This window comes from Mytilus californianus, unplaced genomic scaffold, assembly GCF_021869535.1.
Source record: "Mytilus californianus isolate M0D057914Y unplaced genomic scaffold, xbMytCali1.0.p SCAF_15, whole genome shotgun sequence".
NCBI classification, from domain to species: domain Eukaryota; kingdom Metazoa; phylum Mollusca; class Bivalvia; order Mytilida; family Mytilidae; genus Mytilus; species Mytilus californianus.
Window position 1 is genome coordinate 26016599 of NW_026262637.1, and position 22138 is coordinate 26038736.

General features: G+C 31.5%; 1 protein-coding gene across 3 annotated transcripts; it reads right to left on the reverse strand.

Moving 5' to 3' along the window:
* Positions 1-3743: 3743 nt before the first annotated feature.
* LOC127725756 (U3 small nucleolar RNA-associated protein 14 homolog A-like) lies at positions 3744-22003 on the reverse strand. Of its 3 annotated transcripts, none has more exons than XM_052232978.1 (14): positions 21915-22003; positions 20324-20373; positions 19076-19140; positions 18576-18643; positions 17832-17962; positions 16552-16629; positions 15008-15085; positions 13633-13755; positions 13094-13188; positions 12110-12233; positions 9620-9697; positions 6976-8159; positions 5996-6095; positions 3744-4094 (listed from the first exon to the last, which is right to left on the reverse strand). In XM_052232978.1, the coding sequence occupies exons 2-14, from the start codon at positions 20369-20371 to the stop codon at positions 3828-3830; spliced, it is 2439 nt and encodes an 812-aa protein (XP_052088938.1). In that variant the 5' UTR covers positions 20372-20373; positions 21915-22003; the 3' UTR covers positions 3744-3827. The 3 variants fall into 3 exon arrangements, with proteins under 3 accessions (XP_052088938.1, XP_052088940.1, XP_052088939.1); XM_052232980.1 differs by having other exon boundaries at positions 13094-13184; positions 13629-13755; XM_052232979.1 differs by having other exon boundaries at positions 21886-22002.
* Positions 22004-22138: the final 135 nt, after the last annotated feature.

Genomic DNA, 22138 nt, shown 5'->3' on the forward strand with positions numbered 1-22138 from the left:
TTTAAAAATCATTTAAAACAAGAATATTTGTCAATAGGACACCATGCCCCACTCACACTGTCACATTTCCATGTTCAGGTGAGAAAATAATAAAGACATTGGTTTATAAATAACAAAATCTTCCATCTGTTTGTTCAAAGAAAAAACCAAATTCCCCCTTCGAAAGATGAATAATCTGCCTAAAATTCCTAGGATACATGATGTTAAACATGATCTTTTTTTGTATGTATTATCAGAGAAAATACAAATAAGCAAAAAAAAGAAACCTTAACATAATTATTAAGGGAGCCTTGTACCCCAACATATTAGCAACATCACCATTAAAGTTAACAGATCACTTGGGTTTCTGGAGAGGAATCTTGGTATAAAACTTCCAAAGAAATTCAAACGTCAAGCATACCTTGCAGAAGTCAGGCCTCACTTAAAATGTACTCAATACCGGCAGAAACACATTCACCAATTGGAAATGGTCCACCACAGATCAGCTAGATTTATTACCAAGGAGTACTCTAAGAGAACCAGGTACTGTGACATATATCACTTCTGGAAAAGTTGAAATGACCACCACTTCAACAAAAGCCAAAAAGTCTCAATATTACTGTTGTTCAACAAAGTTTTTCATAAAAACATAGCGATACTAATACCAGAATATGTACTGCAAACAAGGCACATCAGATAATCACATCCAAAACGTTTAATTAGACTTGGTTCCACAGGAAATCAATACCAACATTGCTTTTTCAATAGAACAGAGAATTAAATACAATACCAAAGACATACTTGACATTGAGGCCATCAAAACCAGATTCATTGTGCACCCAACATCTATCATGTAAAACAAAGCCAGTTTTTGACCTGCATCTGTAAATATGATTTTAATATGCTCCACTTAAATGACATCATAACAAATGTAAATAACGTGTGCTATGGGTAAAAGACATACCAGTTGATGTAGGTCAGTAGGTAATTCATATTGCTGCAAGCTTAGAATCATTATACATAAAAAAAATGTCCCCAATGGAACCTATTGAGAACCTATTCTTTTTTGGACCCCATCAAAGTATCTTTCAATGAACCCCCATGCACAAACAAATATAATATGCACAGGTTGACATGCAATGTGCATATGGTAGAACCTTGTCTTAATGCATCTTGCCTGTTGTTTCTGAGAACTGCTGTGTGAGAGAAAGAAGAAACAAAACAGGAACTGAGAATAATCAATAGGTGTCCCATCTATAATTGTGAGACTTTATTATTATTTTTAAGCGCAAGATAAGATCTGGTGATGAATCATTTGTGAGACCACAATTATCAACTGGGGAATTTTTATAGGTTGTCTCATTGTCAATCATAACACATCTCTTTATTTTAGTAACATGTAGCTCATCTGGTATCTTTGCCCAATGTGAAGGTTGGTCATTCTCCAATTTAACAAAACCAGTAGTTTTAGATGATAATAAACAGGTGAAAAGAAAACAGATGAAGATGGACATCTTGCAAGGGATACCAAGAGATAGAAATAGCTCATTATATCAAAAGGAGATGTCGTGTAAACATCATTGAGCCGGGAACCAAACAAAGGGCAATATCAAAATTAAAATCAGTCCTTTTTTTAATTACATGTTATGTATGTATTGAAAAACAAATCTTACTAATGATTTTCCTGTTCTATAGATAAAAAGAAAAAACATCAATATGACAGCATCTCAGATTTAAAATTTTGCAAAATCTTTTGTTGCTCCTTTGACGGTTGTTCGGTTTAATTTATTTTCTTGAGAGACAGATGTGTTTTACTTTTACTACACATGGTCTATATAGACAAAGGGGAAGGTTTGTGTGCACATAATACTTGGTCAACTCCACCACATTTTGCTTCTGTACCAGGTAAGGCTATGTAGACCACGTGTTGGTGTCCATTAATGTTGGTATATCCATTTTTTATGGAGTTGGTTGATGGTTGGTGTAGCCTGTTATACTGTCTTACATTTTTTATGATTCCTATTATCTTTTTTATGTTTTATCTAGAATAACAACATTAGACAAGCAACTGTGTGGCAATTTCTAAATCATCCACATGTTGATTTTCCAATGAGACTGTCTTGTAATGATGACAGTATTTGTTAAATTTCTTAGCCCATTATAGTCTGTTATTTGTTAATGTTATTCTCCATCACAGATATAGCATTGTCTAGGTCAACTAAGAATTCCACTCAAACCAGTGCTAGTGATACACTTGCAGTAAGGTGTAAGCTTTTTTTTGTTTGCCCCACTATGCCTTAGATACAAAGAATTGCAATAAAAGTGCTGGGATTTTTTGTCATGATTTAAAATAAAGGTCCTATCTTTTTAATACTTGCAATGGTATAGCCTATGTATGCGGACATGATGTTTAATTGCCATAAATTAATTTTTTCAATTTATTATATTGGATAAAAAAAAAAAAATGTCCCCACTTGCATATACATTATAAAGGGTATAACTCAAGAGAAGTAAAAGTGATACCACAAAAACTTGAACTTATCTGAGATTTGTGGTAATAAGCATTGTGAATAAGTTTCATAACATTTGGTTCAGGCAAACTTAAGTAAGAGAATAAAAACGAAAAATTAAAAAGGGCATAACTCTAGAATAGTAAAAGTGACCCCACCCAAATTCAAACTTGATCTGTGTTTAGTGGTAATAAGCATTGTGTATAAGTTTCATATCATCTGGTTGAGGCAAACTTAAGTAACAGAACAGAGACTAAGGAGTAGGCCCCGTAAGACCCCTTTTTGGCCCCAAAATATAGTATTTTTACAATTTGTTTAAAATGTAAACTTTTAGCTATTTATTTGAAAGTAGAATACTTTAGTTTCATAAATATGGGCTGTTTTTGACAATACAATGCACATTCATCAAGTACTAGTATCAGTAATTCATGTAAAATTTCTGAAATCTTCAAAATTTTAGCATTTGTGCTAATTTCTAGACGGTTTTTGTCTAAAATGGATAACTAACCCATTAAACTAACTTAATCAGAAAACTTAACATTGAAAATTGTTAATTGATTGAAAGTCACTGGACCATGACCTAGGGGGCAGGGCCTTGAAATGTCGTTAAACTGATATGTACTGATAATAATGCAACTTTATAGAAAATATCATTGATCTATCGCAAGTAGTTCCTAACAAACTAACTTAAGCAGAAAAATTATCATTGAAAATTGCTAATTAATTGAAAGTCCCTGAACCATGGCCTCAAAATAGTTGTCAAACTGATATGTAATGATAGCAATGCAACTTCACACAAAATATCATTGATCTATCACCAGTAGTTCCTATCAATTTAATTTAAGCAGAAAACTTAACATTTAAAATTGCAAATTAATTCAAGTCACTGGACCATGGACTAAGGGACAGGGCCTCAAAATTGTCATCAAACTGATTAGTACTGATAGTAATGCATCTTCATACAAAATATCAATAATCTATCACAAGTAGTTCCTATGAAACTAACTTAAGCAGAAAACTTAACAATTGTTAATGGCGTCGCGGGAAAAGCAATCCCTGTCTCCCTTTCCGCGACAAAAGTCTTGGACGAGACAAAAATGTAAAAAATCTTTCATCGATGTACTTCAAATTTTAGGCGAAAATTAGCCCTTACCAGACCTTCTCTTTTTGGGACGTACATACAGACAAGGGTAACAGTTAATGCCCCCCCCCCCCTCCTTGCTGCGGCAGGGGCATAATAAAAAATGACAATAGTGCTATACAGTATATATTATGTATACTATGTCTCATGAACTCAAAAATAATATGTATATAATTTTATTTATTTTTGTAAACATTTCATTGTTTCTTCCTTTTCTTGGATTTAAAATTTTTAGCTTCATTTGAAGGTTTTGTAAAGCCAAGGTCAGCTTTCCGTTTAAACTTTTCTTTCTTGAATGTCTCCTCCTTATCTATAGGTGTTATGATAGTTCCAAGTTTAGTTACAATCTTTGGTTTCACTAACTGTTTATAGGCTGTTTCTGGATTCCATGTCTTTCCTATAGGAGCTCTTATACTCTGTTCAAACTGCTTCACACTTACATATGGAAATGGCAAATCACTGACCTAAAAAAGATAACAAAATGTTTCAAATTTATATAAGGAAACAGCAATCAGTGACCTACATGTACAACAGACAACAAAATCTTCTGCTGTAAAATAGACTTTTTTCTCACTTTAAAAGGTGTTTTTAGATCAACAGACATACAAGACAAAAACAATGAATCATCATATATGTGGGCATCAATGAGACAGTATCCAGACAACACTAATAACCAAAACACATCTTGGATCAGCATACAGTCCAACAATAAATGGTTAATTATCTTTACAATATGTAAAGCTCTAAATTGCCCCGAGCTTAAAAAATGTTTTTCATTAATTAAGTGCCAATCTGGATAAGAATCAGGTAGTGGTGAAAACATGACAAACAAAAACCCGCTCAAGTTTACATTAATCTAAGTTAAGAATATATAATGGTGCACAATTATAACATTTGTTTCCTTTTCCTATTCTGGTATTTCAAGATATTCATTGGTTGAAATGCATTAAAAATTAACAATTAAGGGGAGCTAACTCCATAATGCTATCATTCTAACCAAAAGTTATCTAAGAGATTTCACAAATTACCAGACACACACAAATGAAAGATCTACCATTTCTAACACAGGATGAGGGTAAGTACAGAAGGTTTTTTCGTTCATGTTTGGAAATTCTTTTAAACTGCCTGATTCTTACAAAGACTGGCACTTAAACAGAAACTGTCATAGAACTAAAATTAACACCAAATTATCAAAATTACATAAAAACATTAATACAACCCCTTAACAAGTTTGATCCCCCTAAATCTCTATAACTTTAGTACATTGTAATCTTATTTACAATCATCAATAGACTTTTGACAAATCTTCACTGTAGTAATATGTAATAAAACTATGACCATCATATACCACAAGTATGTACTGTAGCATAATAGAGTCAAAAATACCTTTTTTTGGCATCCTCTATCACTGATTTAAATTCTTTTTTGCTTTGTAAACAAAACCATATTCTGATTCCAATAAAACATGGGTAACATCTGCTTAATGTCACAATTGAATTTGCAACATTGGTTGTATTTTGAAAGATGTCGGAGATCAAAATGGATGTTTCTGTTAGAGTTGATCTCTATGAAATTCAATAAAAATCTTTGAAGCATGAATTTCTCACCTTGTACAAGTATGCAACAGTAGCCTCCATCTTTCACAACTAAGTAAGATTGTGATCAGGTTTACTCCAGATCAACTCAGCTGTGTTTCAACTATTTGTAAATCTTATCTTGCTGATCATTTAAGCTGTTCACAGAGTCTCTCTATCTATTATAGTTCTCAAGATAATAGCCAAAAGCACAAAAAATGGTACAAATGTTCATTAAAGCCAAAATAAAAATTTCAGGTTTGTTAGATCTTATCTTGCTGATCGTTTTTATTGTTTACAGTTTCTATTTGAACTATTTATATGAGCAAACAGTCAAAAACACAAAAAAAAAAAAATGGGTGAAAATGGTCATTGAATGGAAATATGAGTCTATAATCCATTTGAGTAATGTTGACTAAGTTGTAGGTCTAATTTTGCCGATCCTTTTGCTGCTTACAGTTTCACTCTACTAAAGTTTTCACCAAAACACAAAATGAATAAAAATCGTCATTGAAAAACAAAAACTTCAATACAGGATCAACTGATGATTTTGGTCATGTTTACTTATCTGTAGATCTCCTCAAGCTGATAATTTTGCTATTAAAAGTTTCTCTCTATCTGTTATTGTTTCTAAGATAAATGTCAAAAATTTGTAAAAATCTAAATATCTGACTTTCAAACATATTTTATATGTGTGGTTCAAAAAAAAAGTCTGATATTCCTATTTAGAGTCAAAATAGTTCTAGAATATATGTAACAATAATAAGAAAGATGATAAAAATACTACAAACCTGGTATTTAGCTATAGATTTGTCTTTCTGTTCACTAATGATAACATTTCCCAAATTTCTGTCTTTTCTAGGGAGCGCTGGTGGAGCCTTTATCACAAATCTACATGAATTTTAAAAGTAGAAAGATAGAGAGATTATAAAATCATAACAAGAACAGGCATATATATTATTATATATCTAAACAATAACATTTAAAAACATATTATATGCAATGATTTGGTTTTCACTTCTACATTGGTTGTTTTGGCTGTTTCTATATTCCACTTGTTCATATCATTCATTGGCACCTGATTTCATGTTAAAGGAAACGATCATTCTGGAGGAAAGCTATCCAATTTTTTAATGACAAAACAGATTAATTATAACTTTTGAAATAAACTACTCAAACATTAATTAATTAATAATATAATAATTTCTAGTAGAATTCAGAAAGGTAAAATTTGTAGTGACCATGAGTCATATAAAAAACACAAATAGTATGCATATACATGTGCAGTGTATTTGTCTGTTAATGTTTTGTAAACTTTAGTAATAGATGAATACAAAAATGAACTGCATTTCAACGTCTAATTTTAACAAAAATATAAAGATGGCATCACAATATTTAAAAAAAAAAACAAAAAAAAATGTCCTTCTTAAATACATCACTGAAAGTATGAAAATCAAATTCAATAGGTCATCCCCTCTAAATGCAAATTCTGTATTTGTACCCAAGTTATTAAAGGATACTTTTAAATTGCAAATGTATAAAATCTGTGAACATATAATGTGAATATGATACTGTTAAGCAAATCATTTTTGCGAGCAATTTATTTTCGTGATTGAAAAATAACTGAAATAAAAATTGTTGCCAATATGAGTATTCCCAAATATATATATTGCAGGAAAATGTGAAAATCTCATAAATAAATCGTCGCTTAGTCAGATAGAAAGGACTTATCGCATAAATAAGTTGGTTTACATTAATTTTCTAACTGTACCTTTTTTTTTTCCTTTTCGATACTTTGACCCCTACTCCTCCCCATTCACCCCAGCCCGGAAGAGTCAAATCAATATCTTTCGGCTGATCTCTGTTTTCTACTTTTTTCTTTTCCTGACTAAACTCTTCAATGACATCATCATCAGCAAATGCTTGGGCAATTGCCAGCTTTTGTTGTTCCTCATTATCAATGTCGTTGTCGTCAACAATCATATCTGGCATTTGTGACTTATCGATCTTTGATTCCAAGGTCATTAATTTCTTTGGATCGACATAAACATCTTCATGAACCTCAAACTTCTTTCCATCATTTTCATCCTCACTTTCGTCTTGCTTTTTTCTTCCTTTTCTAACTTCATTTCCTATTTCGTCATCGGACAAGTCACCTTCAAAGTCATCAAGCTTTGTTCTTCTTTCTAATTTTTCAGAAATAAAGGTTTCTTCCTCAGATTCAACCTTTTCATCTTTTTTTATTAACTTCGCCTTTTCTATCTCTCTCTCCTTTTGTTTTTCCATTCTCCTTCTTTTTCTTTTCATTTTCTTACTTTCTTTTCCATCTGTGGAATTTAAATCTGAAGAATCTTTTTTACTTTTCATTATTTTTTCATGAATAGTTTTTTTAACTGTATTTCCTTTTTGGCTTTCTTTGCTTGATTCAAAATCTTTAAATAAGTCATCAATGTTATCAATTGCATTAATATTTTTACTACTATTTTTCTCTTTCTTTCTTTTCTTTCCTTTCTTAGGTACTTGTACATTTTCAACTTGCTTAACATCATCTGCCATTTCAGTTTTTAAATTGTCATTGTTTTTATCACCTTTTATTTCTGTGAAGTTTACATCTACATTGTCACTGTTGCCATCCAAATTATTTTTATCTTCAATAATGACCTTCTGAACAACATTTGATAACATTATCGTATTTTCACTTTCATCTTCACTTCCAATAGGAAGTAAAATTTTGTCCTCATTTTTCACTTCTTCAATCTTTTCATACCCAGATGGTTTAGAGAGTTTTGAGCCTTTCATCCATGGATTCTCAGATGCAGACACAGCACTTTCCAACATATTCATTTCATCTTCAGAATTCATACTAACAGCATCAGATTCACTATCACTAACAACCTCTGCCTTCTGTGTCAATTCCTTGTTTTTCTGAATCATTTCTTGAACTGTTTGGCGTGCCTAAAAGAACCAAAAAACTTTAAAACATCCAAAAATACTGTATCATTTATGTGGCAATGAAGTTTAATGTAAAGCAAAAATTAAATTTCCATTTATTTAATAACTACTTCTGCAGGGTTGATTGTTTTTTGTTTGGTTAATGTTCAGTGGCAAATATTTCATGCAGATTAAGGACCAGAATAAACTAAAACAGTGAGTGAACTATATTTGCAATATAGAAATTAGTTGTAATTATCTCCCCTTTAACATGTAGGATTTGGGATTATTATCATTCATGCACATCCTCATGTAGTGTTCTACAACTGTGTCAAGTTCAATCAATATCCATCCAGCCTTTTAGGCTTTTCAAGGCACATGGACAGTTGGACAAAATGACAGACAGATATACATTGTGATTCCTATATATCCCCAAAACTTAAGTTTGCTGGGGATATTTATATTAAATATATATAAGAAGGTTGACAAAGTACACTGATAGGGATGCAGATAGGGAAGTTAAGGCTGTAACTGGAAAAGAGGGGAAGAAATGTGCACTTGCAACACACCTACTGACCGTTTACTTTCTGTAAGACTGTATATGAAACTTTTCAATGGCAGATTCAGGCTTTCATGTGGGGCATTAAATAGTTCAGGAATTTTTACTAAACAACGACGAACACAGTAAAAATCATATATGATTTTATTCTGTATTAAAGTAAAATTCCGCTTTTGCAGTTTCGAAATTTCTCCTTTACTGTTTTTTTTTTCTAGTTGACTGTCAATAACTTCTGTTAGGTGGCATTTTCCCTTTTTCTCGACTCTTAAAAATTTGATGGATGTACTAAATAATTGCGCTTGTTCTTAATTGCCACAAAAAAATGGGCACATAGAATAGTGTTTTCAGTAAAAATTGTCAAGTTAATGGCAGTTAAAATCTTTAGGAAACCTATTAAAAGAAGATCAACCGTTCAAAATCATACCTTTGACTACCCTCCACAATTATATGAAAAAGTATGCTCTGTATCCGATATAATGGTTAGAAAAAGCAGAAAACACCATAAAATACCAAATACTAGCACAATATCAACAACTAATTTATTATACAGATACATACTACGGTAAACATTACAGATATAACATCAATAAAGTTAGAGTGTGGAAACTGCAAAGTTGCCAATTTTTTCATTTATAAAGGGACATAACTCGAGAACGGTGAAAGTGACGTCATCCAAATTCAAACTTGATCTGTGTTTGGTGGTAATAAGCATTGGGGACGTAGACAGAAAAACTTAGATTACAGGTTTAGGAAACAAGGGGAGATAATTATATTTTACTGTCCTTTACAAAATTTAGGGGAGATAAATGTTTTCTTTAGCCAAGAAATTAACTCATATTTTCTATTTCATGTGAAAAATACCATGCAACATTAAAAAAATTGAATTTGGAACAATTAATGGACTTGTTATGGGGAGACAACTCACCTGATCATCATACTTTCCATAAATCATTTTTTTCTTCATATATTTACTTCCTCCTCTGTGTTTTAAACTCATTCTCTCCTGAAAATATTAGAAAAAAGTCAAGTATCAGAGTTCGCGAAAACTTATTTTGACCCGTCGGTCATGGGACCGACAAAGCATGATTATTTGTCAGTCCTACAAAACTTTAGCCAGTCCTACAAAATCTGTCAATTTTATCCTGAAATAAAATTATTTACATATTTTATCGAAAAATAACTTTATTAATATTAGTTTTATTCTTCGCACCCACAGGCAAATTAACAATGAAGGACCAGTTCAGGTCTTCTGATTGTTCTTATTTAAAGTCATCTTCACTATCCACTTCATCATCTGAATCATTTTCTCGGCTGTTACAGTATTTGTTTGCTCCATTGTAGGGTTCAATTGCCGATTGTTTGCCAGGGATGGCTCTATGAACAAATTTAGTAGGCCACGTGTAGATCGCCGCTTTGGTTTGTTTATAATAAATCCGTAAACCAGTACCGGAAATTGGCAGCGGGTACATCTGATAACCGATGTAAACACCTATTGGAAACAGTTGCGGTACATCTAATAACCGATGTAAAAAAGTGCCGAAATATGCACTACAACGGCCGTTTTTACATCGGTCATCGGGACCGGCACTAGCCTTCAAAATACTGGTCCGAGCCTCATTTTGACCGACAGGACCGACAGGACCGACCATTTTCGTGAACTCTGAAGTATGTCAATTTTTAGGTTATATGACCAGGGCTTCCAAAAAATATTTGAGCTAGCCGGACATTTTTTTGTGTGTCTTATCCCGATTTTAATCCCTTAAGACTTAGTAACAAAAGGCAACCATAGTAATCAGTTGGGCATCATATAAATTATGATTGACACAAAAACGGTATTTGACTTGATTTTTAATATAAATTCAATGTTCTGGCGTTAACTGTTAAATTGACAGTGCACCATTCGAAGCGTGTAACATCAGCGTACTAATATCTGCCTAAGACTCTTTATTTGTGCAAAATTACGCTGTCAATAACTTCACTTTCGTTTTTAAAAAGTACATTTTCCTTATACCGGATGTTGACTTGACAATGGTAAAACACGGACCATGGACGGATACGTACAACCCGTGTACGTTTACAAAGCACGATTGACAAAAATAATTGAGTTTGAGTAGCTCATTCCGCATTATTTCTACAGAAAAATACTTGAAATTAACGTTAGATAAAGGTATCAATGATATTTTTAACATTTTTGAAAATTTGGATGCATAATTAAATCTCACACCTGCGCACATGCGCATGAGTTTACTAGTTCAAACAATGTGGTTCTGACGATTTTTCACTTAAAAACTTTTATTACTACCTTTTTAAATTTTCATCAAATCATATTTAAATACGTTTTCTGGTTTTCTGAATCTTGTTGATTAAATTAATTAGATGTAAACCGCTGAAATTTAAAAAAAAAAACTTTTAATAGACCGATCAATGTCCGGTACAAAATATTTACCTGTCGCCTGAACAGGTAAAATCAGCTGTCAGAGAACTAATTAATTAACCTTGATTGTAATGAAAGGGTATTAAAGTAGGGTTTGTTTTGATAGTAATTATTCATCATGTCATTTATATGACCGGAAATGTGTGGCTGTTTAAGGCAAAAAGTCAGGTCAAAAAGATCGCATAAACTTCATTTTTTTTTCTGAACTATGTTAAAATGTCTGTTTCAGCCTTGGCACAACAAGTCATTTATATAATTTACTGGACTTGTCAGGAAAATACGACCGTTTTGGAAGCCCTGTATATGACAGACATAACATTTGAGCTACGTGGTCAAAGAATAATTAACCTTCTTAATAATGATTGGTGTTAGAGCATGTATTCAGTTAGGTAGACTGTAGTCTTGTTTTTTTTATATTACATGTTAAGTTTTAAAGGGGCATTATTAACTCACAGATTCGACTCACAATTCTCACATGCTATTTATAACATATTTAAATGCCCATCCAAATTACAAAAAGTCCAAAAGAAACAATTAGTACTGAACAAACTCCTTATAATGTAAGAACTTTTAGTGTGTATTTTAGACTAGACACCATCTTATTAACTATGTTTTGATTTAACTGTGTTTTAGATACTAAAAAGAAACTTCATATTTGACAACTGTCCACTTAATGAAAACTGCAACTGAAATATAAAAGTTAAACTTGACTTATGTTTAGTAATTCCTCACAATATTTCTGAATTTTAAATGATTTGGTCAAGGCTACAATACTTTATTGAATAGAAACCTCAAAATAACAAAATATTTACACATCAAGGGACATAACTCAAGATGAGCATAATGAAACAAGTTGAGGTTGTCTTGTGTTAACATTGCCTAAAATTACTATAAACTTCTAATAACTATTAATTTGTTCAACTTTTACTCAAACTATTGAACAAGAAGAACAACTACGCCTCTGGATTTCTTTCTTCTTACCTCTACCCTTTGTTTGTCTGCAGTTGTCACTTTCTCCATGTAGGCATCTGGATCAGTTTTTGCTAATTCATCCAAAGATTTCTTCTCATTTTTCATTTTTTCTTTCCTTAATACTCTATGATATCTGTAATGATTTGAATAAAATAAATTTTTATTTGACAAAAATTATGAAAAGATCCTAAAAGCAAATGTCATACATTAGTATGTTAAATGAATACTTCATTTTCCCCCAGATTAGGTTATAGGTTAATCACAATTTTCCACTATCACATTTCTTGAACAACAACAAATTTTCAGAATGTTGAAGTTTATTTAGTGATTAAATGGATGGAAAACTGAAGCTCAAAGTCATTATTGAACAAGCTTAAGTCCTCCTAAACAAGATTTGCCTTGACCTATGACATTCAGTAATTTTGTTGGCTCCCTCGATTGATTTCTGATGAAGATTGGAGATGAAAATGGAGCAATATGATGCCTTCAGACTTGAATCTCCAGGGGCAAAGTTTAATGAAGATTGGATGGGAATGAACTTCAACAACACCTATATGAGCTTACACACAGATTAAACACAATACTGGTGTTGCTTTAACCCTAGTGCATCTTCATATTAATGGGAAATAAAAGATTAATTTATAATTTGTAAGTTTCAGTCATACAGATACTTGGAAACAGGAGATATTGGCAGGCCTTACAATAGGCAATGTACAATTCCTTTACAAACTATTGTTGCATGATTTCAAATGTGCAGACAGTATGTAATTCCTCTAAAATTGATCATTAGAGACCAAAAAACAATTTATTTTTCAAATGACTTATTACTCAATATTGCTTCTATGTATTATTTATCAAGATTTTTTCATGAACTTTGAAAATAAATGCTTTTACAGTGAAAGGCAAGGATACTGAGGCCACTTTGATCTTCTTTTTCATTAAAAAAAGATAGATTTGTAGTGCAACTGATCTTCAAAGGTTTTAAATACTCACTTTTTACTTTTAATTTTATTTCGCCATCTTGCTTTTGTTTCTTTATATGATAACAAAGCCCTGTGCTTCCTTAATTCTGCAAGTCTTTCTCCTGCCTGAAATATTACAGAAAAAACATTAACAACTCCCAATGTTGTTTTTTTTTTAAATGCAATCAAATATGAGGCTTTGTTTTTGTTTTTACCTTTTCCCAAGGGCCTTATTGCATAGTGGTATCATTGAGCTAGCATATCAGATTTTTTAATATAAGTGTATTACAAATGTTGTGTTATAATTTGAAGGAAACTGTGATATTTTAAATCTCTGGTGTTTTTTAGAAATACTTGGTAGAACTATGATTGCCATACACCCCACATCTCCTTTTGAGGTCATGTATAACAGAATATTTTTTCAATATTTTCATTTTGTTTTTTTAGAAAGTTTATTAGCTACATATTGCATTATTCCCCTGAAATTTTACCTATCCAAGCTTAAAGAGCCTTTTCTTCATCCTTATCTTTTCATGTCTCATTAGTACTGTTTATGTGTTAAATACTTACCTCCTCAAGACTCATAGCTTTCAGTGCCTTCTCTTCAGCAGGTGTTAGCTCCTGTTTGTTGGATACTACATTTTCACTTCCCTTCAGTAATGATGCTACTTCTACCTCTAATGAAGTCCTTGGCTATAACAGATAGAATGTATCAAATTAATTTAAAATTCCAATTGTAGTGACTACACACAACTTAACTTAAGTTTTCCTAATTGTCTTAAGATTTCATAACTGTCTTAAGTCTTCATAACTGTCTTAAGTCTTCATAACTGTCTTAAGTCTTAATAACTGTCTTAAGTCTTCACAACTGTCTAAAGTCTTAACAACTGTCTTAACTATTTATAATTTATTGTATGTTAATTAAATATAGAGATGCAAAATTTAAAAGATACATCGTAGTGAGGAATGGTCCTACACTAATAATTTTTATAGATGGATGTTTTACTTCCTATAGGTAATTTGTCAACCAGATTCTGAATGTGAATATGTGAACTCTAGATGAGTATGAAACTGTTTTACATTAAATCAACTGCTAAGGCAGGTTTTTAACACTTAGAAACATAACTTCAAGCCAACAACATTACTCCTAATGTATTATATTTGTCAACAAACACAAAGTAAGTCTTTACTTTGACAAATCTAGGGATCAAACCGAAAAACCTTTCTGCACTTGAGGCAAGCAAATTTATACACGACTGCAAATTAGTATTTTTAAGGAACAAAAGTAGAGATCACTTCAAGCATTCTAAATGCTGCAACAACAAAAATATAGTACTTATAAGCATATAATAGAATCAACTGTTTTGCCATCTTCATTTACCAAGGATTACATTCCAGTCCCCTACTCTTCATCCTTTGCACATTAAGATAGAATTTGTGTATACAGCTTTGCACCATCTAGTGACAGATCATTCTTGACCAATGGCAGCACTTGAATTCTCTTCAGTGTGGAGGTGTAAAAATAGTTGTGTCCAATGTTTACAAATTTCGTTAAGCAGGAGCCGCAAATATACTCTGTCATTCCAATATTTGTACGAGAAACTTACCCAAGAACTTCAGTTAGTGGATTATTAACTTTAAAAGTGTCACTAAATGTCTTCCTAATGTTTTGGGGGTAAAGACTTGTTGCACGATCGGCACATGGCAATTGTTGATTTACTTTTCTACATTTACACATGATCGTCTTAAAGGCTGTTTTTGATTGGATGCAGCCAGTTACAACTACTACCTATACATTACCTCCTGGATATGAAATTCTGACAATCTGCCAAGGATGATGAGAAGGGGACTGGATCGTAACCCTTGGATAGCAAAGATGCTGTTTTGCGCTTATTCTCATCTTGATGAACTAAAAAAGCTAACAATACAGATTATATAAGGTTACCTTAATGACTTTGGCTTGCTGTTCTACTGTATGAAGTTTCAGTACAGGTCTTTCTAATGGAAATCTTAATTGTTCTGCCTGTAAATATTCAATATAAATTAAGTTGCGTACACATTTTGTATATGAATGAAAGGAAATGAGTATATGAACATTAGACAGCAATTCAGTTAGACAAGGAAACCAAAATGACATCTAAAAGTCAACATAAAGCCTCCAACAATAAATATGAGTCTCTATCATATATTCATTTCAATTTGAAGCAATGTACCTTTATTTTTTTAATACATTCTCATTGGCTTCTACTTAAAAAATCTTTATGTAAATAATTCAACCTGAAAAACTGAAGTGACCTGCAGGAAAAGATACTGTAAACTTACAATTTATCAATAAATCACATAGCAAAGGAGATGGGCTTTTTCACTGTCCTTTTTTGTGAAGTTAAGTAGCATTTAATACAGTGGAGAAACATTAAGGGAGAACTGACAACCCATTGTTCAAATTTTAATGTTCTTCTTTAATTTTGATACAGTTTTAACTGTAATTTATTGCATTCCTTTCAATCAAAATTCTTAGTTATAAAACATGCTTTCGTGTAGTCATTTAGAAAAAATGTTATCAATTTGATTTTTTTTTTTTTATTACCTATCATTTAGTACAGTCTTAGGTCAAAAGTGTTTCACCTATCGGAAATTCTCCTATCATTTCATATAAAAACACATTTTTAATAAAAATTCTATTGAAGAGATTTCTTGTCTGAATTGATTGAAATTTTTTTCATCAAATACAGAAATGTCAGTAGTTTCTTGAAATTTTTGAAATATATTTATGATCTATATTTTTAAGGAAATCAGTTTAAAGATAGATATGAGTTTCTGCACGGAAAAATCATATGGCTATATAGGAAAAAATGACACTTAATTTCAATATTTGTTTACAAATAAAGATTTTACAGTTATGAAAAGTCATAGAAATATTTCACAATTAGCATAAAAAACTGTACACATTTACAAATTTAACATTAATTTTTTTTTACCAAAATTAGACCTCAAATTAGTTTTAGACAATGTTTTTCAAAAAATGTGTTTTTATATGCAATAATAGGGGAATTTCAAATAGAGGAAACACTTTTGACCTCAGACTGTACACAATGATTAATTGATTATAAGCATTGTTTCATGCTGCTGAAAGTAACTGAAAGAAATCAAACAATTGTCGTGGATTGAGTAGTAATTGTATTTTCCAAGATATTTGATTTCATGGTTTTGCAAAAGTTTGCTTATAATCCTATATAAAAAATATACTTAGTTGAAAATTTTAATTTGTAGTTAACCCATACTGAAATTGGTATCTAATTAATAATAATGAATACAATGTATTAAATTTGACATGTGGTAGCTATTATTTCTTACATTTGCCTGAAAAATTAAATGACAAAGTCATTAAAAATTCAATGCATGGTGACGTTTAATAGAAAGTGCTCTCTAAACTCCTTATATCCTTATGCCTGGAATATGTATGAGGAAACAGTAAACAGTTATACAAACTTTTCTATTCTTCTGTACAATTGAGTCCCATTTATCTACAACTTCTTTTGTTTGACCATATGCTACACTTCTCTCTAGCTGTAAGTATACAAATAAGATATTTAGGAACCATCCACAACATTATACAATGAATAAACTGCAGAATACTCTTCAACTGATGTTGATCACATCACTTTCTTTTCAAAATATGAAATCATTGTTGCTTGACTATTGATGTAGATTTGACGAGAAGGAAAACATAATTTTCATCATACATTATTTAGAGAGATTATAAAAAGTAATTATTTTGATTAATTGATTGTTGGTGTTTAAAGCCACTTTCAGTACTATTGGCTATACAGTTGTGGTCAGTTTTTATTGGTAAAGGATGCTGGAATGACCGGAGAGAACTACAACCTTTGTCAAATAAACAGCTGGCCATGAGCGCATGATACGCCCGTAGCATTTTTTAAGAGTAAAGTTCAATAACTTCTCAATGTCATATATGAAATTTGTGAAAAACTAAAGGGAGGTTATCTTAATTAATATAAACCAGTCACCAAAGTTTAATGAACTGCTCAAAACACTTTAAAGGTATTGTCCGAAAACTGGAAAATCACCCCTTTTTTAAGAATAAAATCCCATAACTCAAAAATTTATAAAAATTGAAAGGGAGCTTACATCAATATATATATACAATTTTCCAAAGTTTCATGAGAACTGCTGAAAGCATTTTTGAGTTATTGTCCGAAAACTAAAAAATCCGCCCTTTTTTTTTAATGAATAAAACTCCATAACTCGGAAAGGTAAAATCTAAAATTTATAAAAATCAAAAGGGAGCTCATGTCAATAGATATAAACAATTGACCAAAGTTTCTTGCAAATTGGTGAAAGCATTTTTGAGTTATTGTCAGAAAACTGGAAAATCACCCTTTTTTTAATGAATAAAACCCCATAACTCAGAAACGTAAAATCTAAAATTTATAAAAAACGAAAGGGAGCTCACGTCCATAGATATGAACAATTCACCAAAGTTTTATGCAAACTGGTTGAAGCGTTTTTGAGTTAATGTCCAACATGTTGACGGACGGACAGACGGACAACGGTATACCGTATAAAACTGATAATACCTAATTGAGAATAGAAAAAAAACGCATCTGCCATATGAAGGGTCGAACTCACAACCTCAGTTTTGACAGTCTAGTGAAACAGTAGATGATCCAATAAGACCACTCTGCCAAAAAGGCCCCAAAGAAATTATTATTTCCTATACTTCAATTATATAATTTAAACATGTATACCTTTTCTTTTTGGTGTCTAGGTAATGGAACAGACACAACTTGTTTACTGTCCTCTACAGACTTTAACTGTCTCTTTATCTTGGATGATGATAGAGTTCCCATCAACTCAGAGATGTTAATTTTACTAGCCACTGAAGAAAAGAATCATGATGATTGATTGATTGTTGTTTGCTTAACATTTATTGGCTAATATTTCATGCATAGTTAGGATGATAAAAGAATAAAAGAAAAGAAATCATGAGATAACTTTTTACATTCTATCCAATAATTTGGTGATTTTGTTGACTTTTTCACTAAACTAACATAAAATGGTGATATTATCTTTCCTTTTTATCATAGCTAAGACACAAAGGAAAGAAGAAATGGCAAAGCCTGAGTTTTGTAATAGAAAAACAACCAAAAATTAATCTTCTTAATCTATAAAATAGGATCAAATATTAAATGCAATTTGTGCTGATCTAAAATTGAAAATGTGATGTCAAAAACTAATTTGGAGTCAGTATTCAACAATAAAAGATACTTATTATTAAATTCTTTTATTTGTATTGTTATCACATTCTGTGGTAGGAGAAAAATTTGCCATTTCAAGGGTATTTATTTTGTGGTTATATCATTTGCTGTATTCAAAGTAACTAAAACTTGTGGAATTCCCCTTACCATGAAATCCAAGAAAATTGTTATCCCATTCCCACGGATATAAATGAACACACAGTATTTGTATTATTGAGCCTAATATATACTTACCAGTCTGCGCTGTAAAATTGAACTCAGATATCTGTGAAGCATGAACAGTTCTCTCATGTAATCTTGTCCTAAAATAAATGTAAAAAAAAAAATGGACATGTTGTCATGCTAAGACATTCCTCTCTTATATCGGAAAACATTTAGATATTTGAGATCTGGAAAACACTAATTTGTTACAACTGATTAGTTAACCCACTAACCAAATTTGAATTCATTCTGTTCAGCAGTACTGGAGAAATGTGTGACAATAAAAGTGTTGTTCCTTTAATTTTGGTTTTGTCAAATGTGACTTTGTGTCATTGATCCTTTCATATCCACTAAACATTAATCCTTCAAGTTTTGAGCATGCAACTATAATTCTATTTAATTTTGTCATGAGATTTTGTGTAATTGATCCCAACTTTTATACTATTTAAACATTAACCCTTCAACTTTTGAGTATGTATTTGACATTAAAAAAATAAGGGAGATAACTATAAGGGTATTTCAAAACTCCATACTTTTTCTTCCCATCCAAAGATGAAATGGCATCCAATAACTTCAGGTGATTTCTGTCATCTCCATCCTGTCAATGAGAAAATATACTGGTAATAAAGACTGAAATCAAATTACGGTAACTCAATATAGAGACAACACAATTAATGTCATCTTTCAAAAAGTATCATTTGTTGTATTATCTTTGCTTTACAATGTGTTGTTTTTCCTTTGGATCCCCCTTGCTTTATAATATAACTGGCGGATAGTGATGGGGAGGATCAAGTAAATAAGGAAAATGTGATGCAATCTTAAAAGAATCAGGTTTATTCCATTTAAATTAAGTTAATTATACACAAGGAAGGCAGAAAATTTCCTAATGCATCAATCCATTCATTCGCAAACTCTAAAGGGTTATAAAGTCAAAAATTCTGAATGATTTTTGTACATATGACAGGGGTGACTAAATTGAACTAGGTTTTTGAAAACAATTTTCAATGTAGAGTTTTCTTCATCCTTGTTTATTACACACCTTAGCTTCTAGTAATGTTGAATAGATGTCATAGATGTGACAAGTTTCACTTCTTAACTCCAAGAGGTTTTTAAGTTATAAAGTGTAAGGTTTTTTAGACACTATGTACAGGGGTGACTAAGTGGGACTAAGGATTTGACCATATGTACAATTTTCTTTTTTGTATGCAACACACCTTCTAGTCATGCTAGTAGTGGTGAATAATCATTCAAAATTCAATAACCAATCTGTAAGGGGTTTTAAGGTTTGTTTAGAAAACGGAAAGATTTTCAGATAGACAGACCAGCTGATTACATGTTCTATCATGACTATAGGCCTTCTATCAACATAATCAAATAATCATTGGGTACAAATCATATCCCCACTGCTTTACATTGTTGTTGTTTTTTTCTGTTATTCTAGATTTCAAAAGATTTATCATATACTTTCAGTTATATTGCTCTTGAAAATTTCTGTTTGATTGCCATCATGGCCATGGTGTCATAAGTTATAATTTCTATTATATTGTCCTTTTTCAAAACGCTTTCAATTTTTATAGTATTGATATTTGATATACAATCTTATGTTAATAATTTTGCTTTCAAATTTTGTTACATGTACATGTCTATTGTTCTTGCTGCAAAATGTTATGATTTTCGAGATGCAGATCCAGGATTTTGAATGGGGGTGGGGGCTAACCAGATAATGCGCCACTCCCCCTAATTCCGTCTCTGTTTTCTGTTGTACTTCCTGTTATATTTACCTCATCTTCACTTGCACTAATGTCAGCTTGTTCTTGAAACAATTCCATTTCTACAAAAATCAACAGATTGGTTTCAGTAATTAACAAAAGATGTTAATTCTTTATGACAGGTAAATAACAAATAAGGAACACACATGATGACTCAATCATTTAAATTACTCCTGGTGATTTTCATGAAGAACATTGGTGATTAAGGTCTTATCCATTTGAACATCATTTCGTTCCTGCAGGTGTAAAATTAAACTAAGTTGGGTTAAATCTTTTAAGATGCCCCCTTTCAGGTAATATTGTAATGATTGACATGAACAATTGATATCTACACAACAATAGGTTTCGATATGAAAAATAACTGCAAAAAAACCGATGTGCACATTGCTGCATCACTCGTTTGTGATGGCTGCCTAGAGTGGTTTCACTAAAAATGCATCGGACTGAAACATGTCCCAAAACAACATACTGGATGTGTAGAAACTGCCATTGTAAATAGAAATTTAAAAAATTGTATGCAATATTGTAAAATTCAAATAAAAGTTTTCAAGTTTTATTTTAAAACATATTACTAGTCAAAGCATACATTGAAGTGCATTAAAGTAACAATAACACAACGTAACCGTAGACACAAATATTATTGTTACATTCATAATTAATCGGTTCCTTATCCAACATTGCATTCCGGCAATTAGTCTCCAATGTAACAATAACTTTTTTATTATTGTTACATTTCAATGTAGCCAGTGCCTTCTTTTTTGACCTTCTGCAGGCTTAAAAAAAGGAATCTCAAATTCCAGGTGTTCTGAAACATGAGAAGCATTCAAATTTTAATTACCTAGTTCCTGTCATGTCTTAAAACTTTTCTAGGTGCACAGGTTTGTCTGTACACATAATAAATTCTGTGGTGTAAACCAGGGGAATATAAGTAAACAGTCATATTTTTCAATTCCTTCTGATGAACCTTAAGGTTCATCTATACACTTCAACAAAAATGGCTGTGTTTACACCATGAAATTTTCTCTGAATGCAGACAAAACTGTGTAATTCTAATAGTTTTAAATCCTGGCAGCACCTAGATATATACAAGTTGTATTCATTTTGTGTTATAAAAAGAAAAATACTTTTATGTATTTTGCTAAACATTTTCTTTCCTTGCCACAGGTGGTGTAAAAATAAACAAAGTCATGTGAAATCTTTGAGATGGTCCCCCTCAGGTAACATGGGTAATGATTGTATTGTATCATATTGATTGATATGGACAATAGAGGGATAATAGAAATCTACCCACAACAAAGGTGATTTCAATAGTGTAAATGAGTGGACTGTATCAAAGAAAACTCAGGTGTTTGTTTATTTCACCATCATAGGTGCTGCCAGGCATTAACACTTTTAAAATTACACAGTTTTGTCTGTACTCAGAGAAAATTTCATGGTGTAAACATAGCCATTTTTGTTAAAGTGTATAGATGAACCTTAACTTAAGGCTTAACACTTTTCCAACTGCACAGGTTAGTCTGTAATCAAGAGTAGTTTTTGAGACAGCCATTTTTTGCCCATTTGTTATAAAGAACCTTTAATTATTAAATGTGTTTAAAAATACCCTTTTCGTGGTTTTAATAAGGTATAATATATGAGACTTCAGACTCAGCTCCAAAAAATAATTTCCATGTGGCGGAAGTAGTATAGAATGTATAAATTACAAACCAATTTCGGAGGTCTAATCCGGGTCTGTTCGTTGAATTTATGATTGGAAGATGTCGCTCATACCAATCCCACACATCATTTTTTATACCTTCCTCCATCGAAGGAACCACCAAATATAAG